General features: G+C 39.5%; 1 protein-coding gene and 1 long non-coding RNA gene across 2 annotated transcripts; one reads left to right on the forward strand and one right to left on the reverse strand.

Moving 5' to 3' along the window:
* Positions 1 to 186: 186 nt before the first annotated feature.
* On the forward strand, positions 187 to 23264 carry LOC110827190 (juvenile hormone esterase-like). Its single transcript, XM_087352812.1, has 11 exons — positions 187 to 479; positions 4007 to 4174; positions 4404 to 4551; positions 4947 to 5135; positions 7645 to 7835; positions 9772 to 9949; positions 12491 to 12583; positions 16363 to 16466; positions 20330 to 20480; positions 21716 to 21836; positions 23032 to 23264. Exons 1-11 carry the CDS (start codon positions 249 to 251, stop codon positions 23249 to 23251), a joined length of 1794 nt encoding a protein of 597 aa, XP_087208938.1. The 5' UTR covers positions 187 to 248; the 3' UTR covers positions 23252 to 23264.
* LOC110827196 (uncharacterized) lies at positions 1350 to 26854 on the reverse strand. Its single transcript, XR_015536174.1, has 4 exons — positions 26587 to 26854; positions 22998 to 24070; positions 3685 to 7860; positions 1350 to 2381 (listed from the first exon to the last, which is right to left on the reverse strand). It is a non-coding gene; the product is annotated as an uncharacterized LOC110827196 (long non-coding RNA).
* Positions 26855 to 27328: the final 474 nt, after the last annotated feature.

Below are 27328 nucleotides of genomic sequence, written 5' to 3' on the forward strand. Positions count from 1 at the left end.
TGTAGGTATTACAATTCAGACGGAACAACTTAAAAAAGATAAAATGTGTGGATTTTGTCTATTTTTAAACTGAGTAAATAACACCAAGCGAAGGTAGGGGGCTGTTTTAACTGTTACATACGAAATCTCCCCTCCACCACTACCATCCTACCCTCCGCTCTATTTCCCCTCCACGGCGATGTGAGTTAGATCTGCAGAAGTGAGCGAGTAGCGAAGTCGACAAGAGGGCGGCGATTGCCCGGTGTTCGATGCGGTGCTTCGTACTGTGCCCCGCGCTGTCGGGACTGCTAACATCATGGCTGGTTTTTCTCTCAACACATACAGTTTATGGAGACGAACTGAACGGTGTTACGTTGCAGCTGACGGGCCTAGGGGAAATACGCGGAACCCTAAATATTTCAGCCTGGACAAACAGAACCATTTATCAGTTCCAAGGAATTCCATTCGCCAAACCGCCGGTCGGAAATCTCAGATTCAAGGTAAGGTCCAGTCATCTTCCTCAGGCCGCTGATAGTTGCTCAGATTGTTATGAAATTCTCTTTAAATTTTAATAAAACTTAAAGTTATTTAACGGCCGGTTTTTGAACTACAAACGTCATGGGATGAAACCGAATACACTTTGTACTTTACATAAAATATTATTGAGCTAATGAGATCACATCGGGTTCGATTCCCGGCGGTGCCCGAATTTATAACTTGTGTTGGGCAAGGCCGTGGTCTAGGCAACAACACGGAGTATTAGGAACTAAACACTTCGACTGACAAAGGAATGCACCCTGTGCTACAAAAATCTGCGTACGAAGTTCACACACTAACCTGTAATTTGATCAATGTTGGCTGCACTTGTTTTCCAAACAGTCATCTAAAAAACACAAGGAATACTGATGGAAGTAATTAGTATCAATTATGACTTACCGACATTTTCTTCACTGGATATCTGTTTGACTAAACTGATCACAAGTCTTCGTCTACCAATGTTGATACACTGTGACTGTAAAATCGTAAGAGAAACACCGCAAAACCTAATTACGCACACGAAGCCAGAAGCTCTATCAACACGCCATCTTTCACTGCAGTTGATTACCAACATGACCAATCTAAAGGATATAAATTTAAAATCACCCCAGGAATATATTTTTTAATAGCACAGGTACAACATTTTACTCAATTACATAATATTAGCCTTCCCTATTCCACACAGTTTTATATTCAAATTTATTTCCTACTTTTATATCTTATAATTATGCGGAGATATTCTTAACAATAAAAGGGACTATTACATTTTCAAGAAGGACTATTTTATCCCGTAAAGTTGGTTGTTGTAAAAGTACGGTTGTTTATTTAATTCATTTGCCTGTCAGCTGCGCGCGGTCTGAGGAGTGGGCCTTGTTCGCTTGTACAGTGGGACCATGGTTTCGAATCCAACTCAAGGCGTGGTTGTTTGTCCGCGTTGTGCTGTGTTGTGCTGTGTTGTGCTGTCCTGTGTAAAGATAGTGGCCTTGCAGTGGGCTTATAACTCGTCCAAGGAGTCCTACCAAATGTCTAAACAGATAAAGTAACATTGGCCACAGACATCCTGAGTCTGCATTACGAACACAAGCGCAAATTCAAATAGTCCAGAGGCACCAACAACCTCAGGAAAATCGTTTGACTCGCTACGAACAAAGTATGCATTTTCTCCACCTGGGATGAGCAAATCACAATGAACCCAATATAGAGTACCTGCCCACGACATCCAGAACAGAAAATAGATCGTTCAGCTGATTTTACGACTACACGGACACAAAAGCCAGAATCAAGATTTAAACGCCAGAGACACGTTTGGCTTTCAAGGAGCCCACAGTTGGGCTCATGCCAGCTCTTTCAATAGCCTGCTCTGGAATCTAGCTCATTGACAACAGTCACTTAAGTACATAAACGTATTCGTTATGAAGATTCACTGTTCCTTATCTATATAGCAAATACTACAGATACCAAACTTCCTAGCAGAGGTAAAATTTGTACGAAGGCTAACACTCATAATAATAATAATGAATAATTTAATTATAACCAATTCTTTCCTTGTAGTGTTTCTAATACAGCGATGATATCTAAATAAATTAGTACTACTGACATTCTAGCTGGAATTAAATTGATGATTAAATGCGTAATGCATATTCTCCCATCTACTTCCCAGTCTAAAAAGTGTAAGTAGTAATTTTCAGTCGACAAAGAACCTCAAGACATGTTCCAAGAAATACCTGTTGTAGCCACGATGTTATTATTAATTTTATGGAATATGGTCAAAGGTGGATTTCATATAAGCCGGAACAGGCCATCGGCTTTCTGCAAACCCGACTGTTGCTGTATTGTAGATGGATTCGTACCCCAGCTTCAGTTAACTGCGATCTCTTAAGGTAGAGATGAGAACTTTCTCACAATGAGTCTTAACAACACAGAGCAGTTGTATTTGTGCGATTACCAGAGAAGCGTTAAAAACGGAATTGCATATAATTTCTTGTTCCTTTAAGAAAGTATAAAATATTACTGTCAATTATTATAACCGAAACGTCCTTATTAAAATAAAACGTTTTCTGGATGTTTTTCATCGTCTAATAAAATCATAAAATTTACAAGACGTCTTCAGATTGACCTACTCAGTTGGGCCCAATCGATAGAGTTAATCACTAACTCCGAAACGTCGTGTAATTTTTTGATTTTATTTAAAGATAGAAAACATCAAGAAAACGTTTTATTTTAAAAAGGCATCATCGTCACAAAATTTTAGATCTAAAATCTCGTTACGTTAAAAATTCCTAGATGCTACAGAGTGCTGGTCTACGCGATGCATCCAGGACTATTTTCTGAGTTGGATCTAGCAGGTTGGACAAGGCAACACGTCCTCTAAACCAGTGGTATTCAACCTTTTTTGTTCGAGTACCCCCAGATATAATGTCTCTTCAACTTTGTACCCCAAAAGTTGTTGGTGTATAATTCAAGTTATACATAGTATATAATCTACATCTAAAATAAATTAAATAAATTACATTACTGATTATTCAGTGTTTATCATAAAATAATTTTTGTTTAAATTTCACGTACCCCTAAGATGTCTTCGCGTACCCCCAGATATAATTTCTCTTCTACTTTGTACCCCAAACGTTATTGGTGTATAATTCAAGTTATACGTAGTATATAATCTACATCTAAAATGAATTAAATAAATTACATTACTGATTATTCAGTGTTTATCATAAAAAAAAATTTAAATTTCACGTACCCCTAAGATGTCTTCGCGTACCCCCAGATATAATTTCTCTTCTACTTTGTACCCCAAACGTTATTGGTGTATAATTCAAGTTATACGTAGTATATAATCTACATCTAAAATGAATTAAATAAATTACATTACTGATTATTCAGTGTTTATCATAAAAAAAAATTTAAATTTCACGTACCCCTAAGATGTCTTCGCGTACTCCAGGTTGAATACCACTGGTCTAGAGCAGTGTTATTCAACCTTTTTTGTTCGCGTACCCCCAGATATAATTTCTCTTCAACTTTGTACCCCCAAATATGTTGGTATATAATTCAAGTTATTCATAGTATATAATCTACATTCAGAATAAATTAAATAAATTACATTACTGATTATTCAGTGTTTATCATAAAATAATATATATATAATTTTTAAATTTCACGTACCCCCTAAGATGTCTTCGCGTACCCCCGGGGGTACGCGTACCCCAGGTTGGTTACCACTGCTCTAAACCGTCACCTTCATATCTGAGTACAGATGTGCGGCCTTGTGGTTGACCTGTTCTTATTCTCGGCACTAGGCGGAGTTGAGTGTTTATCTTCACATCACAGTCGCTTTAACCCGACGTAAATCCCCCAGCCGGTGTCCACAGGACAGTAGGCGAAGACCTGTCAGGAACAAACTCCGGTCTTTTAGCCCACACTTTCGTCGTTAAACTGAGACGTTCTGACTTGAGTTGAAGAAAACTTATTTGATTCATTTTTACAGCCACCAGAACCAGCGGAACCCTGGAACGGAACCCTGGACGCCACTAAATTTGGAAGGAAATGTCCCGTAATCCGCAGGTCACAGCATGAATTTATGAAAGAATGGGATTCACACGCAAAGACTGAAAACATAGAGGACTGTCTCAATCTGAATGTGTACACTCCGCACGTAAGTTACTTTCCTCTGTCCATGCCAAAATAAACAATCTTCTTTTCCTTTGAATTAGTCAGCTTCCGTCAAGGTCATCAAATCGTGGGAAAAGTTAGGTTATCTGTTCTTTCATGTTCCTTCCTACATAATCCATGGCAGTCACTTGTTAATAAATAACCACTTTTAAAATGTTTCATATCTAATGCTGTTCTGTAACTGTCTTTGTTCTTTCTGTCTGATCCTGCAGCTTCAGAATGAAAGTTTAGGACTTCCGGTCATGGTATATATCCATGGAGGTTCATTCAGAGTGGGTTCTGCTCAAGAGTTTTGGCCTAACTACCTGTTAGAGAGAGATGTTGTGCTGGTCGTTCCACAGTATCGACTGGGACCTTTGGGTGAGTTGGTGCTTTTATCTGCATTTGGGTATTTGACCTTGAAAGTCGTCGATTTGAACCAACACTCACGATGAAAATAATTAAACTCTAATTTCCTATCCATGATCTCTGTTAACACATTCCTTCAAAAGTACTACGAGTAGCACAGATTGAAATTTTACATCCTCGACTGTTACAAAAATTCACACTGCTGAACTCCTAGAACCTTCCACATCCCTGGAAAAGAATGTGTAAACAGGGATGAAGGACCCAGATTCAAATATGTGATGAGACTGAATTTTTTGCTTATCTAATGAGTTTCAAGGAATAAGGGATTAGCGTGTACCAGAACTTTTGGGATCTGGTCCACGGACCAACAGAATATAACAAATTCGTGAGTCGGGCGTTGTGAACAGGTTTCCTGTCACTGCAGACGGAGGATGTGCCCGGCAATGTGGGTTTGCTGGACCAGGTCTTGGCTCTGCGCTGGATACAGAAGTACATCACACAATTCGGAGGAGATCCCGGCCAGGTCACCGTTTTCGGACAAAGTGCCGGAGGGGCTGCTGTGACCCTCATGCAAATCAGTCCTCTTGTTGACAAGAGTAAGTGAGATATTTTGAAATGCTGGAAAGTTTGTGTAAATTGAAGTTCGTGTTGGAAAGATTACAATTTACTTAGAGGGAAGTATTATTTTGCACCTTATTGTGCCACAAAAATTACTGAAAATTATTGACAATTTTAGAACAAAATTTAAATACACAACTCTAATTCAATATTTTCTATATTATTTCTTAAAGTGTTAAAATGATCTCCTTTCCTTCAGTTTTAAATCTAAGATGCACCCAAGTCACCGTTGTTTTGTCAAATGACAATCTACGTTAACTAATTTAGCTACTTGCCTAACGACATTCTACCACCAGATTTTCACAGGGAGAGTATAATTATTTCAGAAAGTATTTCCCTCATTGGTTCTTGGGTGCTTTACAGTATTACATACGAAAAAAAAATTTACCCTTCCAGACATTTTAAAAAGTATTCAAACTATTTTTATAGTAATTTTTTCTTTTGTTATAACCCAGTGAAAACTACTATTAAGTCTGTCAGACTTTAATGGTTGAAGTCTACTGATGACAATTTAAAGTCATAACCCAAGAAATTTTTGAAATACACTGGATATTATAGAAAATGTCATGGTATTCATTTGGCAGAACCTTGTAAAGTGCTAATGCTTTACTCCACAGTACCTTTGTCAGGGATATTCCCCATCCTCGAGCAATCCGCTGAATTTTAATAATTAATCCCTATTCCAGTTTGGCCCTTAGATGTCTAAGACCATCAGAAACAGTCAGACTTGATTACATTCTTAGCTTCTTTTATAAAGAGTTCTTTGTTTCTGCTATCAAACGTATCTTTAATCTAAACCTAACTCAGTTTTATTTTCCTACTCTATGGAAGCTGGCAGCAGTTTTTCCTATTTTAGAAAAAGTAATCCTGCCTCTATTAATAATTACTGGCCTATTAAATTAAAAAATTAAATCTGTGGCGTAACAGCTCCAGAGAGCCAAAGCCGACTAGCTGGCTGCTGGATTCACATTCACATGCCTAAGCAGATATGAACGATCATCCAACCAGATACAGGATGACGTGTGGTCAGCACGACGAACCCCCAGCCATTGCTAGTTTTCATGACCGGATTACGCTACTGATCGTAGCTCCCCAATTTCCTCACGATGCTGGCTCGGCACCGGCACCGAAATCTCATGAGGAAATTTCTTTCCCCGAGACTCGAACCAGCGCGCATTCCGTATCGCCGGTCCGAAGCATGATGCCTCAGACCGCGCGGCTACGGCGCGGGACCTATTTCAAATATAATCCTTTTTTACAATCAGTAAGCAAATTTTATTTTCCTTATTTTTAATTACTATGTCAGGCCTACTTGCCACAACCAACCTCTCTTATCTGTTTGTATTCATTGAGTCCATATACTGTTGTATCTTCATATTCTCATACTGGCTCAGGTGTGCATGAGTATGAGTTTTCTGTTGTTTAACTTCCTAATGTTTTGCATATTAAGTAATGTAGATGTGTGCAGTCTTTATCATGTCTTCGCCATAATCGGATATCCTGACGTAAGTCGGTCAATAGTTCCTTCGTAATCTTTACATAGTCGACATCTGCTTTCAATTTCATCTTTCGACATTCTTTTTCTTGAAGTAGTTTGTGCTGATTGCCTGATTCTGAGATGCCAAAATTGTAATTTCTGTTTCTCTCTTGTGTCTCTAACCTTAACCCAACAGTACAACTTTTCTCTCTGAACTGTTTAATTTTTTTTAAAGAAATTCTGGCACTAGCTTCAGCTTCACTTTCTTATTGTTATTATTATTATTTTAAGCTTCTGTCAAGTACGTAAATGGATTGGATTGAATTTTATAATGGAAATCTCATATTGTACATCCTGATTATGTTTTATTTGTTACTTAATGTTAATTCTTGATTTTAAAGTAATTTTTAAATTGTAGTATTTTTTTACATTACTGTTGTTTACTGCTAGATGTAATTGGCATTATCTGGCTGTTATTAAACATGTAAATAAATTAAATTAATTATTGTTCAGTTATTGCTGATTCCTCCAGATAAAAAGAGTAACTGCGAATATATTCAATAAACAGTCGCCACATCTGAAAAAGCATAATTCTCCAATTTGTGGTTAGACAAAGGGCTTAAAACACTACATTGTAATTGTTTTAAGTTCAAAAATTTGTACAGGCTTCTACTCGGGGTAACTTCTTGGAAAGATGATACTTAAAATACCAAAAAGTAGCTTGAAAGATAAAACTAAGTTTTAAAAAGAAATCAGGTATTACCTTTTACGTTCAAAATATCCAGTGGACAATCAGGCCATCTATCAGACCTAAAGAGCTTGTTTCTGAACAAACACATGTCAGCAAAATTTAGCAGAAGACATTTTACATTGTTATTTGTCAGCCATATTTGATTTTAGGCCACAACAAGAAATCAGTATTGTCTGTACCATTTCAGAATGTTACGTAGCCTATTGTACAAACTTGCATCTTTCTAAATTTTCATTTTCCTCGTAACTATTCCTCACAGGCTTGTTTGGGAAGATCATCATTCAGAGTGGTTCTGCGCTGGGTACGTGGGTCATGGACCGTAATCCAGCGAAGAGTGCAGTGGCCATTGCGCGGCTCGCTAACTGCAACCACACTGACCTCCAAGACCTGGCAGTCTGCCTCAGACAGATCTCAGCACAGGACCTGCTTATAGCACACTCCAAATTCCTGGTAACTTTGAAAGTACTATGGAACTCTGCAACAATAAGAAACAAAATTGCCTCAGCTATACTATAAAAAACCAAATTTAGCGAAGCACTATGACTCACTAGAAATTCTTATCATAGGAAGTAGCAGGCGACTGCAAATAACTGTTTAATTAAAGAGTCGCATAATTTGTACGCTTCACAAAATAGTATTATAAGGTGTTAAATATTACAGTTATAGATGATGCCTAAGTTCTTTCCATACAAATGACTTGGTGTGGGTGCATGAGTTAGCCTAAATAGGATTTGAGGTTTTCACAGCAGTGATTCCAAAGATAACCATCTTCTGCGTTGTTGCGCTGTGTAGTCTGGTCGATGTTAACCAACGTTTCGGAGGTCATACTGCCTACGTCATCAGAGTATGAAGGTTTCTGTCTTCTGGGTTGTTGCACTGTGTAGTCTGGTCGATATTAACCAACGTTTCAGAGGTCATACTGCCTCCGTCATCAGAGTATGAAGATTTCTGTCTTCTGGGTTATTGCGCTGTGTAGTCAGGTCGATGTTAACCAACGTTTCAGAGGTCATACTGCCTCCGTCATCAGAGTATGAAGATTTCTGTCTTCTGGGTTATTGCGCTGTGTAGTCAGGTCGATGTTAACCAACGTTTCAGAGGTCATACTGCCTCCGTCATCAGGGCGATGAGTATGAAGATTTCTGTCTTCTGGGTTGTTGCGCTGTGTAGTCTGGTAGATGTTTACCAACGTTTCAGAGGTCATACTGCCTCCGTCATCAGGGCGATGAGTATGAAGATTTCTGTCTTCTGGGTTGTTGCGCTGTGTAGTCTGGTAGATGTTTACCAACGTTTCAGAGGTCATACTGCCTCCGTCATCAGAGTATGAAGATTTCTGTCTTCTGGGTTGTTGCGCTGTGTAGTCTGGTAGATGTTTACCAACGTTTCAGAGGTCATACTGCCTCCGTCATCAGGGCGATGAGTATGAAGATTTCTGTCTTCTGGGTTGTTGCGCTGTGTAGTCTGGTAGATGTTTACCAACGTTTCAGAGGTCATACTGCCTCCGTCATCAGGGCGATGAGTATGAAGATTTCTGTCTTCTGGGTTGTTGCGCTGTGTAGTCTGGTAGATGTTTACCAACGTTTCAGAGGTCATACTGCCTCCATCATCAGAGTATGAAGATTTCTGTCTTCTGGGTTGTTGAGCTGTGTAGTCTGGTCGATGTTTACCAACGTTTCGGAGGTCATATTGCCTCTGTCATCAGAGTATGAAGATTTCTGTCTTCTGGGTTGTTGCGCTGTGTAGACTGGTAGATGTTTACCAACGTTTCAGAGGTCATACTGCCTCCGTCATCAGAGTATGAAGATTTCTGTCTTCTGGGTTGTTGCGCTGTGTAGTCTGGTCGATGTTAACCAACGTTTCAGAGTTCATACTGCCTCCGTCATCAGAGTATGAAGATTTCTGTCTTCTGGGTTGTTGCGCTGTGTAGTCTGGTCGATGTTAACCAACGTTTCAGAGGTCATACTGCCTCCGTCATCAGAGTATGAAGATTTCTGTCTTCTGGGTTGTTGCGCTGTGTAGTCTGGTCGATGTTAACCAACGTTTCAGAGGTCATACTGCCTCCGTCATCAGGGCGATGAGTCACTCATCACCCTGATGATGGAGGCAGAAACCAAAGCATTATTACTACTTTACAGACTATATTGCGTAACTCTTGTAATTTAGCAAAACTGTAAGTTCACTCTCACATTCTTGTGTAAACTGGAAATCATATCACATTTCCTCATATTTTTAATCAACAAATATGATTTGTGATAGAACTCTCCAAATATTTTATTTTTCTGTAATTTGGGACTTATACATCTTTACCCTGGCACCAGTAAATCAGTCAGATATGTCTTCCAATGTTGCGGTGTGAAACGACACAGATTTTGTACTTTTCTCTGAACAGATTGATGATATTGCAGCAGGAGGAAGGGGTACGGGTGGCAACCATCCTGTGATACAAATAGCAGGGAGTCAAAAGTTTCTAGTGGAGCCTCCACTCAAGAGCATCCAGGAGGGCCGGTTCATGCATGTTCCTCTCCTCGGAGGAGTTACACGCCACGAGGGAAGTTTCATCTTGGGAAGTAAGTTAAGAGAGAAGTTTCATTAGAACTGACCTTTCTAGAAGATCTAGTGGTCAGTACCACATATACAAGAATGTGCAGAATGTGATAATTATAAATCGAAATTTGTTTCTATGCTTAATTAAGCGCTATGCCTTGAAGACTTATGGAGATTGGAAATATCTAACCATTCTTAACCTCACCACTCAATAGAGGTAAGTGGTCAGTTTCATACTCTGCGTATATGGCTATGTGGGACCCAGATGTGGAAGAATGGATGGTCTGGATGTAGTGGTGATAAATCATGAACAGAAACCTAGAAGTCCAGCTTGTTATCAGTTACAAGAGTGACTGAAATATCCCAGGTTTCAACAATTTAGGTATAAATATGTTTATATTATTACTAGAAATTATTATGCTATACTGTAAGTGAAGAACCCCTTGAAGGCCCATCCTTCCGACATCATTGCCTATGACGTGAAGTAAACAACATCTTTGAAAGTTAGTGTACTCCGAAGAGGTCTCCTCTGTTGAGGCAAGTTAATTACTGAGCACTCAAAATAATTCAATTATTGCATTTCTTTGGATAAGACTATCATTACTTTTATTATTATTATCCCATCTATTCACCACTTTATGGGGTTTGTACTTTCATGTACCCGAGACAGACCTTGTCCGTAAGGTACATAAGGCAGCAGCTATTTCCGGGATACATTGTTTTTAGCACGTGCTACATGTAGTATATAATTTTATTTTATGAAAGCGTCTTTCGGATGATGTATGAAGTTCTCATGGTGGCCTTCTGCAGTTCCCTGATGTCGAGTTTGCCCCTGTTTATATTAGCCTGTAATGGCATAACCACCATACAAAATGGATGAAATTACAATCAGCCATTATACGATACGACCTCCCAGGATCATTACAGTTATAAGATGGGGGAGAAAGACATGGATAAGCCCACTTATGCTAAAGAGTAAAGAATGAAGGACAATGCAAGACAAGAAGCACAAAGAGTAAATTAATAAAGTAGAAATAATTACGAAATACCACAACATCCCTAACTCAATTTTCTTTCATTTCACTAAATGTGTAGGAGAAAACTGGTTTTTTGGATGTGATGGTATTCAATGAACATCAAAGACTTGAAATCATCATAATCATCAACATCAGCTATATATAGTCTTGATTCATTTTGCTCCATTGTGGCTCATGAATATCATTTGAAGATTTCTGTCTTCGGGGTTGTTGCGATGTGTAGTCTGGTCGATGTTTACCAACGTTTCAGAGGTCATACTGCCTCCATCATCAGGGCGATGAGTATGAAGATTTCTGTCTTCTGGGTTGTTGTGCTGTGTAGTCTGGTCGATGTTAACCAACGTTTCAAGGTCATACTGCCTCCATCATCAGGGCGATGAGTATGAAGATTTCTGTCTTCTGGGTTGTTGTGCTGTGTAGTCTGGTCGATGTTTACCAACGTTTCAGAGGTCATACTGCCTCCATCATCAGGGCGATGAGTATGAATATTTCTGTCTTCGGGGTTGTTGCGCTGTGTAGACTGGTCGATGTTAACCAACGTTTCAGAGGTCATACTGCCTCCATCATCAGGGCGATGAGTATGAAGATTTCTGTCTTCGGGGTTGTTGCGCTGTGTAGACTGGTCGATGTTAACCAACGTTTCAGAGGTCATACTGCCTCCATCATCAGGGCGATGAAACGTTGGTTAACATCGACCAGTCTACACAGCGCAACAACCCAGAAGACAGAAATCTTCATACTCATCGCCCTGATGATGGAGGCAGTATGACCTCTGAAACGTTGGTAAACATCGACCAGACTACACAGCGCAACAACCCAGAAGACAGAAATCTTCATACTCATCGCCCTGATGACGGAGGCAGTATGACCTCTGAAACGTTGGTAAACATCTACCAGACTACACAGAGCAACAACCAAGAAGACAGAAATCTTCATACTCACCGCCCTGATGACGGAGGCAGTATGACCTCTGAAACATTGGTTAACATCGACCAGACTACACAGAGCAACAACCAAGAAGACAGAAATCTTCATACTCACCGCCCTGATGACGGAGGCAGTATGACCTCTGAAACGTTGATTAACATCGACCAGTCTACACAGCGCAACAACCCAGAAGACAGAAATCTTCATACTCACCGCTGTGAAAACCTCAAATCTTACATTTCTTTGTTTGTCTTCCAAGGCTTCTGTTTCCTCACAGATGTTATTGCCAAGCTTGTTTAGATACTCAACGGTCATCTTTGTATTCTTCACAGATGCTGCAACCAGTTATTTATGATTTTTTTTATTTAATATAAAACATTAAATATTTTCTTAATCTTTATGTTCTGTAGATGATCTGTATGTGCATATTCAGCTACTTCAAGAAGATATTCCATCCCTGCTGCCTGTATGTTTGTCTCATATTTTCTTCCATGTTTCACTTCCATACATGGATTTTGGTACTATCATTACATAACACTATAGGAGGAACTCGGGTAACTTGTAAAGTTTCATTAATCTAAAATACATGTTTCTTTACAGATATATATGACATGATTCTGCGACATTACAATCTCCTACACGACAAGGACTACTTGAAGCACAACCTGACTAGAGCAACTTTGAAATTCAGTGGTAAGTAAACAGAAGTGCAAAGTCTTATTTCAAACAAATCAGCAGGCTGCTTCCCCAGTTTGAACTTTGTTCATGGCATTCCCTCTCAGCAGTTCGTACAGGTGACCTGATATCATGGGTAGTTTTGCATAGCGTTTCTCAAATTTTGGGGCTTGCTCCACCAGTGGGGTATGAAGAAATTTTAAATGGGGGCGAAATATGGTAATAACTAACTAACTAGATGGCTTACCGAACTCGAAGGTTGATCACCGAATTAACCAAAGCCCTCCACTGGACCCTGTCCTGGGCCAACAAAATCCAGTTTCCTTCAACTCCTATCTCCCATAGATCCCGCCTGACATTATCCTCCCATCTACGTCTAGGTCTCCCCAGCGGTCTCTTCCCTTCAGGTTTCCCAACCAGTACCCGGTGCAAACCTCTTGTCCCATCCATGCGCGCTACATGTCCCGCCCATCTCACTTTCTCGACTTAATCACCCTCACAATACTGGGGGAGCAGTACAGATTTTAAGCTAGTCATTGTGCAGTTTTCTCCACGCCCCATCGTCTTCCCTCTTAGGCCCAAATATCCTCCTCAACACCCGATTCTCAAACACCTGCAAACCGTGTTCCTCCCTCTGAGTGAGAGACCATGTTTCGCACCCATACAAAACAACAGGCAAGATTATTGTTTTGTATACTTTAATTTTCAGGTTCTTAGAAATCAGACGGGAAGACAAAATATTTTGAACTGAGAAGTAGCAAGCATTTCCAGAATTTAATCTCCTCCAAACTTCCTCATGAGTGTCATTTTCATTTGTTATTGTTGTTCCCTGATATTTGAACTTTGTAACCCTTTCAAAGGACTTATTAGCCACCCTAAGATAATTTTGCCCGCCTGTCTGCTGATGACGAGATACTAACATGTACTTAGTTTTTTATGAATTTACTTCCAGCCCCACCTGTCTACTAGCCTCTAGTAAAACTTCTGTGTTCCTCTTTATTGTATTTATATCGTCCCGCAATAAATTAACATCATCAGCATATGCCAATAGCTGATGTGTCCCATTCAATTGCAAACCCTCCTGCCTACCTTGGTAATACATATTTTTATTCACAAGATAAGTTGAAATACAGTTTTCTCAATCCTAGTTCCTGCTTGAGAAAATAATTCATTACCTCCAATGGATTTCACCTCTCATTTGATTGTGTTTGTTAGCAGAGTTTAGGAAGAGTTTGTTCTGTCCTGTCCCGCCATTCCGGTTTTTAAGAAAAATATCAAATTACTTCTTTTTTTTTCAGAAGTAAGAGGGTTAATCTTCTATTCTGGTCACTGACACACCCATTTGTCCCCTTCCTTTGTAAACTTGGTCTGATTTCATGAGTTTCCAACCCAAAAGGTCGGTCATAGTAGTCCGTGAAATGTGACAACACTGCGGATTGTAGTAATTCTTACTGCTACTTTCTTAGTAAATTAAGTGTTGTTGAATCAAATTAGGAGTTACTGTGCTTCGTTATCGATTCAGTTGTTATATCCAAACATCATAATGGATGAATGAATGATTTGAAGCTGCTTTATGAAGAAAGGCAGGCACACCCTTCTCGTTAACAAGGTAATCACATTATTTTTGTTTTTAGTTATACCAAGATAGACTATTCCTCTCATCTTTTTAAGAGATACTTTTAAGTGTAGCAACTTGATGATTCTATATTATTAATTTTAAAACCTTTAATTTTGAATGTATGAAAGAAAGTACTGATAACTTGTGGTTATGTCCGAGTGGGACATGAGTTAGAAGTTTGAGAAACACTGGTCTAGCATTCTTAGCATCTTCAGTCCTGTAGGCCATCTCTTTAATTAGAACCCATAAAAAGAAATCAGGCAGAGTTAAGTACAGAGATCTTGGCAGCCCAGTTAATGGATTACAATGAATAATCCAATCATTTTTGTAATGCTTATTCAGGTAAGCAATTTCTTGATTAGTGCTGCTGTTAAAGTACATATTTGTAGCTCCACAATGGTTGGAAATAGGACCAATGTTGCATAAATATTTTTTTTTTACTCAAAATTACTTGGCAAACTGGTTTTGAAATAGTCTTTCGCCTGTATTAAGGAAACCATGAATACAGATAAGCCACTATTAAATAAGTGTGATATGATATCATTATTTAGGATTTGAGGTTCTCACAGCGGTGAGTATGAAGATTTCCGTCTTCTGGGTTGTTGCGCTGTGTAGTCTGGTCGATGTTAACCAACGTTTCAGAGGTCATACTGCCTCCATCATCAGGGCAATGAGTATGAAGATTTCTGTCTTCTGGGTTGTTGCACTGTGTAGTCTGGAAGATGTAAACCAACGTTTCAAAGGTCATACTGCCTCCGTCTTCAGAAAATGAAGATTTCTGTCTTCTGGGTTGTTGCGCTGTGTAGTCTGGTCGATGTTTACCAACGTTTCAGAGGTCATACTGCCTCCGTCATCAGAGTATGAAGATTTCTGTCTTCTGGGTTGTTGCGCTGTGTAGTCTGGTCGATGTTAACCAACGTTTCAGAGGTCATACTGCCTCCGTCATCAGGGCGATGAGTATGAAGATTTCCGTGTTCTGGGTTGTTGCGCTGTGTAGTCTGGTCGATGTTAACCAACGTTTCAGAGGTCATACTGCCTCCGTCATCAGAGTATGAAGATTTCTGTCTTCTGGGTTGTTGCGCTGTGTAGTCTGGTCGATGTTAACCAACGTTTCAGAGGTCATACTGCCTCCGTCATCAGAGTATGAAGATTTCCGTCTTCTGGGTTGTTGCGCTGTGTAGTCTGGTCGATGTTAACCAACGAGGTCATACTGCCTCCGTCATCAGAGTATGAAGATTTCTGTCTTCTGGGTTGTTGCGCTGTGTAGTCTGGTCGATGTTAACCAACGTTTCAGAGGTCATACTGCCTCCGTCATCAGAGTATGAAGATTTCCGTCTTCTGGGTTGTTGCACTGTGTAGTCTGGAAGATGTCCACCAACGTTTCAGAGGTCATACTGCCTCCGTCATCAGAGTATGAAGATTTCCGTCTTCTGGGTTGTTGCGCTGTGTAATCTGGTCGATGTTAACCAACGTTTCAGAGGTCATACTGCCTCCGTCATCAGGGCGATGAATATTCGATATCATTATTGTTTGTAAATACGTCCTTTAAGCAATAAAATATTCTTCACCAACAAGCCACATCAAAATGGAATCAGGTCACCCGAGAAGATTTTATTGCATTTAGTCGCCACAAAAGCCTCAAGTCTTATATACTTCCTTTCTTGTTTTGTTCATTGTTTGGATAGAAAGAATAATGTTTTGGGGGCTGGCTGCCTTCAATATCAGAGCAGTTACCTTCCTTTTCTTATATGAATTTGAAAACATACTCAGCCTCTGAAAAATCATGTTTTCTTTTACCTGGACACACCTAAATAAAATTCTCCTGCAATGATAGATTGCATTTTCTTAAAATTATGATATTATTCATATTTAATGATGTTATTTTATGTTGTTATATCATATATTATACTAAATTATATTATATAATGTTATATCATTGTCTTATGTTATGCCATATTACATATCAGATCATGGCATTGCATTTGAGCTTGAGAAATAAATGTTTAAAAATGTAAATTTGGAAAGTATAAATGGATTAACAGTATGTTATGCAAGATTATAAGTTTTGCACCACATCCTGCTCTGTAACAGGTCTCAATAAAAGTTTGAAGAACAGAATGCCTGAAATCTTAACTTCTGGCATTCCGTCCTTCATTAGCATTTACATTTACTCTTGTAGGAATTGAAGACCCAACTGGCATGGTGTCAGACCTTCTAAATGAGAAATACTTCCACCCTGATAAAATAGGCGACTTCAAAGCCATGACACCTGGACTCATTGACGTAAGTATGATGTCACACTCGACAGGGAACAGTGACAAAGTTTACAAAAGGATTGTGGTTAGTCTGTTATTTCTATTCCTGCATATGTTGGCAGCAGAAGCAGATCTCTCCAAAACTGGATCACTATGTTTTTATAGAGTATCACAGTAGGGGTTCTCAACTGCAGGTCCACACTTCATGGCACTTGGATGTATGTCAGTGAGCCCATTTCCAGAATGCAACATGTCAATATTTGTACACCCTTGATGCAGGCAAAATCATGTTTCTAGTAATTATATTAGGATACAATCTTAATATACAAAATAGATTTGAACAGTCCTATGAAGCTATAAAATTCACATTACATAAGAAGATAAACCCCTTATCAAACTTGCATAACATTTTAAGTGATTTTAAATGAATTTAAATGTTGGAAGTTAATTGAAGGACAAAGGTAAGACTAGATATGGGAGAAATGTGTTTCTTCAGAGCAGTCATTAGATTCAGGATTAGGATATAATGAAGAACTGGAAATAACATATATCATTTTCTATCAATATAAAGCAACGTGGAGAAGATACTTGGGCATCCAACAAGAAGATGCTATTGTTTGCCCTTATAACCAGAAAAGGTCAGAATGATTTTAATATTCAGTTAACATCACTGATATTCAGTTCTATAATTCCGCACAGTTATTTGTCCTGTTAGTACATTACACAATATTTTAACATTGTTACTACTATGATTATTACTATTCTTCATGCTCTAGCATGAATGAAGAACACCATAGTGTCCAGTCTATCACATTTTTTCTTAAGACACAGGCAACCCATATTACCAGGGGTCATTGTGCAACAGTGGGAAGTAAAGTAAAGTAAAGTTTGTCCCACTATACGCCATGTAGGCGTTTGGGGTGAGTGGAGGTATAGCTCCTCTCTTCCTTGACCTCGGCACTAGATGGGGGTGAGTGGTCAGCATCACGCCCCGGCCGGCTTTACCCCCGGGAAAGGACCCCGGTACCCATTGTAGAGGAGGCTGGGTGGGCCCCAGAGCCGGTCTGGACGCAGAGGCTAGAGGAAAAATCCTCTGCCCCCGTCGGGGATCGAACCCCGGCCATCCAGCCCGTAGCTAGTCACTATACTGACTGAGCTATCCCGGCTAGTGTTCAAACATATTCAACAGTGACATCAGATCACAGCGCAACGATGATGTTGTGATGTGGCATGAAGAATACCTTTGGCATGTCAGTGTACTCCAAAGAGTACTGATTTCCAATCTTATTCTACTTTGATGTTCTTTATGCTTTAGCTCAAGCCAAGAATGTCTTATGCATGTCCATGTCTGTCTGTCTGTCACATCTTTCAGATGTCCCCACTGAGTATGCCCCCTTCGAACTATGCAACCCCAAAGGGCTTCCTGAACGTGTGAAGCAATACTAGGGGCTTTCACTCCCATAATTCTTACCCTGATGGGGCATCTGACCCAGGGTTTGTCCTGATAAGGATCTTTCTCGCCACGCCTTTGCTTAATTAGTCAATGCATGCCTTCAGCACTTTGCCCACAAGGGCCTTGCCCTTCCCCTTGGCTTTACCCCAGTTTATCCACTTCCAAAGTTTGTTACAAGTTGGCCTTCTATAAGGTCAATTCACCTATGGGCTTGTAACCTGCCACCAAGGCGTTGTCAAGCCAAGTATTCTGTCGTATGCCTTTCCCTCTCACTGGGCTCGGAGATCAACACTTCGCCAGATTAAACAGTCCAGGTATTTTCATACCCTGCCTGCCACACAGAGTCTTGGTCAGCCAAGGAGCTAGACCACCTCAGGGGCTTGCACCTACTGAGGATGCTCCAAACTTGCTTCTAACAAGGCAAAACCCATGGTCTTTAGCTCACAGATCTTACGTCACCACGCTTGCTTCCCACAACTTGACTTTCTACATTTGATATTCTCAGAGCTTATCCCCCTTAACCTACCAAACCACGGCTTTGCCACCACTTAGCTTGGACACCTCTGTACTGCCCCATTTCAGACCAACCTGGGGTTGCAACCCCTGGGATTTTAACCCAAGGGAATTGGGCAACCATGGTGCTAAACCACATCCAGACTTGCATTTTCTAGGAACATTTCCAGGCTTTTCAACCAAATTACCCCCCTACCAGGCTTGCCACCCCTAATTCTTACCAACCAAGCCTTTAGTCAAAATGCTTACTTCAGGGCATTATCCATCAGACTTCATCCCATAGTCTTGGCCTATCTCAGGCTTTCCCCTTATATTTTATTTTCTGTCATTTCAATGTCTCTGTCATGCCTTTCAGTGGTTATTACACACTGCCACCTACAGAATGTCCCAAAAACATATATATACGCATTATAGTTCAAAATATTATCCTTTTTATCGATCTTCATGTGTGTTTACAAGGGGAACCTAATGTGGTCTGCGCTTAAGAAATGGCACCACAAATCTTTTAACATGATTCACATTTTCAAAATGACAGAGGAATGACTGAATTTCGGACAACACAAATTAATTTTGAATCAGTACCAAAAATTTGAGAATGTACTTGAAGTGAAAGATGGTGAACATGTGAACTTGAAACTATGCCTCCAACATGATTTAAAGTTACAAGAATTCAAGACAAATTATAAATGTAGAGCACTGTGAATGACACGTGTAAGCAACAATATGGAGGAGGATCATGCATGACAACCGAAGACACTTCTGCTATGGTGCTACAGCAGTTCATATGTTCACCTAAATAATCTCTATTGAGATTGGGATTTCTGAGTCAAGCATACACCGGATTCTCAAAATAGTGAAGTGGAAATGCTACGTGCCAAGGTTACTGCATGCAGTGATTGAAGACAATCTTCACTGCAGTCTTGACTTTTATGAATGGTTTCAGAGGAACGTGGGTGAGAATGTAAAGTTTCTGGGGGAAGACTGTTTGGACTGATGAGGTGACATAATTGTGTATACTGGTCTTGTAAAAATCTGAACGTTCAAGTCAACCAGGACTTCCATTCTGGTGTGATGTCACAGAGAGGTATTGTGGGACCATTCCTCTTTGTAGGGACAGTGACTGGTGCTGCATACCCCATCATCTTTCAAGAATCCAAGAATTAGCCAGCAACATCAAGCCTCAGAAATTTCACTAGGCAGATTTTAAAAACCACAGTATAAAATTTTAAGTGTCTTTTACTTTAAAAAAAGGTAATTGGACTTTTAATGTTTCTTTCAGTTTTTATCTCTTAAAAATATTATGGTTATAAACAGTTTGTGCCAAAATAAAATGTTTAAACTGTAATGATTTCAAATAAATATAATTATGTACATATAATAAATATACCCATGCACCTTTTATCTCATTTTCTTATCTCCTAGTAATGTGGCGTACATTAGGAGGTCAGATGTTGAATACATCCTCCCAGTGCAGAAGAGGTCGCTGATCACCTGCTCTAAAGTACTGGTAGATTGTAACCACATTCTCCTCTGTCCAGGGCACCATAAATAATTATTTCTAATCACATTCAGAACTACAGAACTTATATCAATTAATAAATTAATAAACTAACTCCGCAGTACATACTTCTCCTCAGATGACTAGTATCTGATGAAGAAATTCCATGCTTTATGAAACCCAAAATTTTATTATAGATTTTGTAAAGATCCACTATTTTACCCTACACTGGAGCACTATGATTAAGAAAACACTTTGTATACAGTAGTACGTCTGTAAGAGCCATTTTAATATGTCACTCAGATTGCGCTAATTCAGCCTAAATGATCTGTGGACTTATATCTCCCATACATACACATCATGCCTCTAAAAATAATAAGTTATAACAGTCAGTAACCAAAAGTTGTGTTATTCATATATTCCGCAGATCTGTGGTGTTGCATTGCTGAAGGCTGCAACATTTCGGTCAGTGCTGGAGAACTCGCGGCAACAGCCCAGTTATCTTTACTCTTTCAACTACTATGGGGAACATACCAAGTTTGGCTATGGAGAAGACACTGATTATCCTTTTCCTGGAGGTGCGTTTAGTGGAAACTGATATTAGATTAATTCTGCGCCAATTGGCAGAAATTCTCTCCAAAACATGGAAATTAACTACAAAATAAGAGTCATGGTGAACAGTGGTTAAGTTGTGGTATTCCATAACGGAAAATGGGTGCCAGGTTAAATGTCCATCATAAGGAAAATTTCTTCAAAACATGCACAAGGATGTCAGATTCAGAAGAATTCTTCAGAAGACTTTGACATGAGCATGACATTGAAGATGTTATTGAGATATTTTTATAAAATATTTATTTATTTTTACAGTGAAAGTGTAGTAATAGAAATGTAAACGGATTTTAACCGCTACAGTTATAAGTTATTGTGGTAATGAAATCTCATGGGAGGGCAATGACAGGAAAAACATTTTAAACTTAAACATAGGTAAACTGGAATATAAAATTGTGCATACAAACAAAACTGTTTACACATTAAATAACACTTTGTGCCAAACGCGTTTCGACTTCAAGAGGTCATCATCAGTTTTGTTTGTAAGCATGATTTTACATATCAATACACTGTATGGTATGCAAGGTTCTAAGATAGGTAAATAGTGTTTGGTAACGTTGAATGGAATTACTTGGCCTGGAATAGTGCTCAGTGACGGGATAATGTTGCCAGCAGCGTTGAACATTTATCAGTAGGATTAGTTTCATATTTAGTTTTCCAGTAACAGTGGATGCATGGTACAGAGTTTGGCCACTCAAAAACTGGGTTCACGGATTGGAATCTCACTCTGCCAATGTTTTCTGTGTTTAAAAATGTCTTGTGATTGGCTGGCTTTCCTTCTATCCGAAGAGACTCTTCAGATCTCTAAATTAGGCTTTGAAACCTAAAAATTTTCTAGAAAGCCAATGCTTGACACCTTGAAGAAGAATTCAGTTGCTAACCCTCTTAATCAATTATTCATTGGATTTAGTAATCAAAATACATGCTGGAATATTAACATTAGTAAAAAGTGCTAAGTAAATAATTAGGTAACCTACGTTATCTGTGCAATAACATCATATCAGATATATGATCAGATTGTGACGAAAACTAACATTCAAATCAAGATTTGAGAAAATATTCAGCCGCAACTTCACGTTTCCATGACACACTGCTAACTCAGGGTTAGCTTAACTTAGTAATGCTTGCCTTCGTTACATATTTATTTTAAAGTCAGCTACCATTAAATAAATATACTTTTAATCCCATGTTTATTTGTCAGCAGGCGTGGCTCACTCTGATGACCTAATCTACCTGTTTCCACAGCCTGACGCTGTACTCAACAAAGAAGATAGAGTCATCTCACGTACAATGGTAGATCTGTGGACTAATTTTGCCACATACACGTATGTACATTTTTTAGTGCCTTCCTTTATTTCAGAATGTATGAGGTTCAAGGATTATGAAGTTAATTAGCAGCTTTTTAATACAGCAGAAAGTAAATAATTAAAAGTAATTTTAGTTTAACCCAAAATTGATGTAGACAACACTGAATAAGATGGAGAATATAAACAGCACAAGTACGAACTTTCCTTCTTTGAATCCGGTTGTCTTTTATCTCTACTGATTAGTGATAATACTGTGATGGGCGCTCGACTGTGACGAGATTTTGGAATAAAAATTAGTGCGGCATTTCTGACAGGTTTAAAAGTTTACTATCACTCTAATTTCATATTAATTTTTTATTTTATTCACATTCTCAATCAGATTGTAAACCTGCTACGAAACTATTTCCTTAGATGCAATGGAATTCTTTTATTGACCCAATTATAAGTTTATAATTTAGAGATGAAGATATCAGTCTTCTGGGTTGTTGCACTGTATAGTCTGGTCGATGTTAACCAACATTTCAGAGGTCATACTGCCTCCGTCATCAGGGCGATGAGTATGAAGATTTCTGTCTTCTGGGTTGTTGCGCTGTGTAGTCTGGTCGATGTTTACCAAACGTTTCAGAGGTCATACTGCCTCCGTCATCAGGGCGATGAACCTCAAGTCTTACATTTATAATTTAGAGTTTATTTATAAGGGCCACTGTCCAACTGATTGGCATATAACAAAAATGAATCTCTTGAAAGGTAAATTTATAAGTGCGTAAGATAGATGGTGTAATTTCATAATTATAATTTCAAAGAGATACATAATTCATCAATGTTGTCTTGATATAAATTTAAAATTTTAAAATGAAGTATAAAATATGCAGACAGACAAAACTGTTTACACTTTGAAGGACGCTAATGTCAAACATGTTTCGACTTCAAGAGGTCATCATCAGTGGCAAAGAAAACATACTTATGTAACACCTCACTGGACGTTGATTGCACCAGGAGTTGGTGTATTAAATTGGGCACTCTCCGAGCCACACATTCAACACCCTTGAAAATGAGGACAGGGATGGCCCTCGAAACGTCGGCGACCGATCACCAACTAACACGGCTGATAACCCGAGAAGACCTTATTAATGAAAGCCGCCGTGAAAGCTTAACATTATATATCAGTAGATAACTTACTGATAAATTATAATGACTTCTTTTCTGTTTCCAGTGATCCTGCACCAGCTGATTATGTACCATCTTGGCCTCCAGTGCGTACAGAGACAGGGCCATATCTTAGGATTGACAGGATATCAGAAGTTCGAAAGAATTTCCTTGAGGAGTACACAATAGCGATGACAGAAGGTCTAGGTCCTTCCAAGGCAGCACTGAAAAGAACATCAATTCTGACATTATTTTTGTGGTTTGTCATAACACTACAGGTCCAATAAACTCTGTAATTTATATCCTCAACTTGTAATTGACCCTAAAGCATTTCTAATATGTAAAATTGCAAGTGATCACTCAGGCATTCTAACACACAAATTATGGAAACGTAACCAGAGTTCTTTACTTTTGCAAAAGAAACAAAAATCATAACACTTTGAATTATCGTGTAGGGTAAAGTCAGGTGTGACGCCCCATCGGTAGAGATGCCCCGGTTTCGATATATCAAAGTCTATGCGCGGGAGAAGCCATTGTAGCTCATTATGGCATTCAGTGTGTTGCTGTTGCCTGGAGGAAGTAGTTATGCAATTGTTCTTTTGCATATTTCAAGCAGAATACAAACTTATATCTGTTACCTGTCATTGCCGAGGGTGAACATTTTCCCGTTCGTGAAGTCAGTTAGTGAAAGCGAAGGCAAGTGAATAAGTTACATGTTCCTTTCTCACAGTTTACCATTTTCTTGGCGATATCAACTGGGGCCTCCCACCTGACACTTTGGGTGAGATGCCCCACATTATTGCGGATGAGTTGCCCTGCACCTCTCTGTGTTAACTGTGTAGGAACTGCGAAAAGGAATTAACGCCTTACCTGGAGGTCACGTCCGTCTGTCTACTTCGTTACCATGTAGTTGTCTTACATTCAGAGCTGCTTGGAATTGGATGACGTCCAACGGACAGCGAAAAATAACCAGACTGCAATTCGGACAACTTCTTGCTAAAACTTGGGGAAGATCAGAACCACTGGTGACGGCGTAACAGGGTTTAAAGCCACAGGAATACATCCATTTGACCCGTCAGCTATCCCGGAACATGCATTTTTCATGTCTGAAAGACATGTTAATAATGAAGCCGGGCAACTTCAGTCCGAAACAGACTTCCCCCATACACCTTCGACTTCAGACGAGCGTGCAGAACTAGAAAGCCACGAATCATGCGCATGCGAAGTGAATGAAATTGTAAACACATCACGTATAATCCTTCTGAAGATATTTCCAATACCTGAAAGTCCTCAGAGGAAGAATTCGAAGTGGAAGCAGTCAGCTATAGTATTTATAGTAGTTATATTTTTTTTCCAAAATGTGGGTCATCTCATCCGAGTTTAACCTATAAGTTACATATAAGAAACATGGTTACAGCCCAGTTTTAGTACCGTGAAACATCTTGTACGTCATGTTCATTCTTAAATGACTATGTCATTGTCAAACCCATTTGTTATTAACATTTAGCCCCCCTGAACACGAATCAAACCTCTGGGGAATGTTACGCATAGACATAAGTCGAGCTTTAAGAGGTTATGTCTGCTGCTACATTACCGACCGACATGAATTTGTTCCAATTGTTACAAACTGCAATCCTTATAAATAAACTGGTGTGTTTCTGCACATCACTGAAACGATATTTAGAGTCGGATATTGGATAGTTTCAATACTCACTCTGATAAGGTTATGTTCGACAAAGTTCTGCGTTCATAATTACAAATCTCATTTTTGGCATTTTCAGAGCGTGAAAAAGACTAATCTGGATTTTCTTTTATAAGCATCCTCCGACTTTGTAGTTCGTCGGAGACAGCAAAGACATTTGAAACGTTCGTAATCGCTTACCAGACTACAAGGCGGCCATATTCGTACTCACTACCGTGAGAATCACAAATTCTACTTATACGACTATAAATGTCCAACAGAACGTATCACAGTGGTTGGGAGATCCATGGACGGACTTTGTGTTGTCACAGAGCATTCACATGCAGGACTACAGAAAACCAAGAAATGTCCCTAGTTACTCGTAAGTTCTTAATGACATTTCATGACGAAAGGGAAGGATAAATGTTTTTCTTCCTGGGAGGAGACAGAGGGACTTCCTCACTCTACAGCATACTTCCAGAATGCAGGTCTAATCGTCTCTCTTTGGCTCCTTTGTGCGTGACGTCAGGAAATCACCGCACAGCGGACTTATGTAAATGACGTCAGATTTGAACACGCTGAAACCTAAAACGCAGTTCCAGACTACAGTCAGTTTGAAATGAAAGAGCACTGATTTAACCTAACAATAGATGGATCGCAGAATAAAGTACCAAGCTGCCCTACACGTGAAGGAAACCTTCAGGGAGACCATCGGCCATTGGGCTCCACAGGCCCTGCCTCGTTTGCATCGGCACGGGGTGTACAAACATGTCATGCATGAAGCAGACGATGTTAGACGGCACTGCACATTTGTGCGTCGCGATGAATGGAGACTGCGTATTCTAACCATACGTTACACTGCAAACGGGCACCAAGACAGCTCTCCTGCTCAAAGTAACAGCTGACACACGGAGGCACTGTCAACAAATACGTACATTTGTACGGCGTTTCGGTGATCCCGATGATGAAGGCAGCATGAACCTCGAAAACGTTGGTAAACTAATACCAGACTACACAGCGCTACAACGCGGAAAATTCCTATCCTTGCCTGGAATCGAAACCCTGCTGTCTAGCCATAAGTCAGCTATATTATATACTTTATTAGACAAAATACATCTGATTTATCGCATTTCTACTCGTGACATATTTCTGTTTCTTGTTTGCAAAGCGCTTCAGTCTGTCATGCAGGCCCGCAGTACGTGCCTTGGGCATGCGCCATGAATCACAAATCGGTTGGTATAACTAACGTTCTGCGAACAAAACTGCTTTTATTTGCGAATTACATTTTAAAGAACACCGAAAACCAGCAGCGTCTTTAAATTGACCACCAAAGAAAAAGGAATGTGTTTGTCTATACTCGTGTAATGGTTTATATGTTGTTTTTCTTGAAAACCATTACGGTGGGTCCTACCAGTGTTGGTAGCGCGGCTTAGATCGGGGAAAGCAAGTTAACATCATAATAGGATGCGGTCGTCAGCTTAAACATATGTCACAGTTGTTAGAGAATTCCTTCCTGGACGCTACAGATTGTTTCCTGAAGCTACACCATTTATTTTCTAGTATTAGCTACTACACTCATGATTTACATTTTTGTTGTAAACCTTGATTCCTAATCTAGGCTACTTCACTTTCAACCAATCAATAACTGGGTTACACAAACTTAGTTCCTTCCAGAACTAAAGCTAAATATATCGATCATTAACTGAGTTCTCTGTACATAATACTGTGTCCTCCTAACACCGGTTACTCTCGGACCACAACTCTAATGTAGCTTAGTGTTAAAGGCGCTATTCTCTTACCATACACAGTCATTCTTATCACTCTGGCCTCCCCAATTCAAATTATGAGGTTAAAACACTTTGTTTGTATTTTCTGCCATCGATCTCATAACCCTACTTTTTATCATTATGTACTGTTATACGCAATATCAGCCTTGATTACCTGTTCATTTCTCCTATCGGTGCAGCTGGTGTCTCCATCTTTGTTTCCAGTGTTGTCCTCAACATTTAATGCACATTACAAGGTCCTCAAATACGACTTTGCCCAATGTGCGTCGTCCAGACAATCACGAAAAATTTCAAATTGCATGTGTGCCTACGTGCAGCCCTGTAGATTACTTCCACTCTAACTCCGTAATGTTTCACAGCAATCTAAGTTACACAGAGTCACACACTCCATCGCCGGCAAACGAAGCCACATAATAACCTAGTTCTACGTTTAAACTCAGCAAGTGGCGACACCTTTCGCATACCGCTCTTACTAAAATATAAACCAAGTACCTTCGTATTTTCTCGTCCGATTGCTCTCGAAAACGTGGACTTCTAAATCTTAAACCTTTTAAACACGTTACATGCACGTAAGGTGATCTTAGCCCGATCGATCGGTCAATTGTACCCCAAGTACTCAAAAAAGGAACGGAGTGTACGAACCTCGCCTAGACGTAGATGGGAGGATAATCTCAGGCGGGATCTATGGGAGATAGGAGTTGATGAAAACTGGATTTTGTTGGCCCAGGACAGGGTCAGGTGGAGGGCTTTAGTTAATTCGTTGATGAACCTTCGGGTTCCGTAAGCCATCTAGTTAGTTATATATTTGGATTCACACGTGGGATATTATTCAGTAGTGGAAAACAGACATAAGGAGCGAACTGGGTAATGACTAAGGCGTTACTTTAAGAAAACTA

This window comes from Zootermopsis nevadensis, unplaced genomic scaffold (assembly GCF_977971745.1).
Source record: "Zootermopsis nevadensis isolate Lab colony 2312 unplaced genomic scaffold, Znev_1.0 Znev_ptg000021l, whole genome shotgun sequence".
Classification (NCBI taxonomy): Eukaryota; Metazoa; Arthropoda; class Insecta; order Blattodea; family Termopsidae; genus Zootermopsis; species Zootermopsis nevadensis.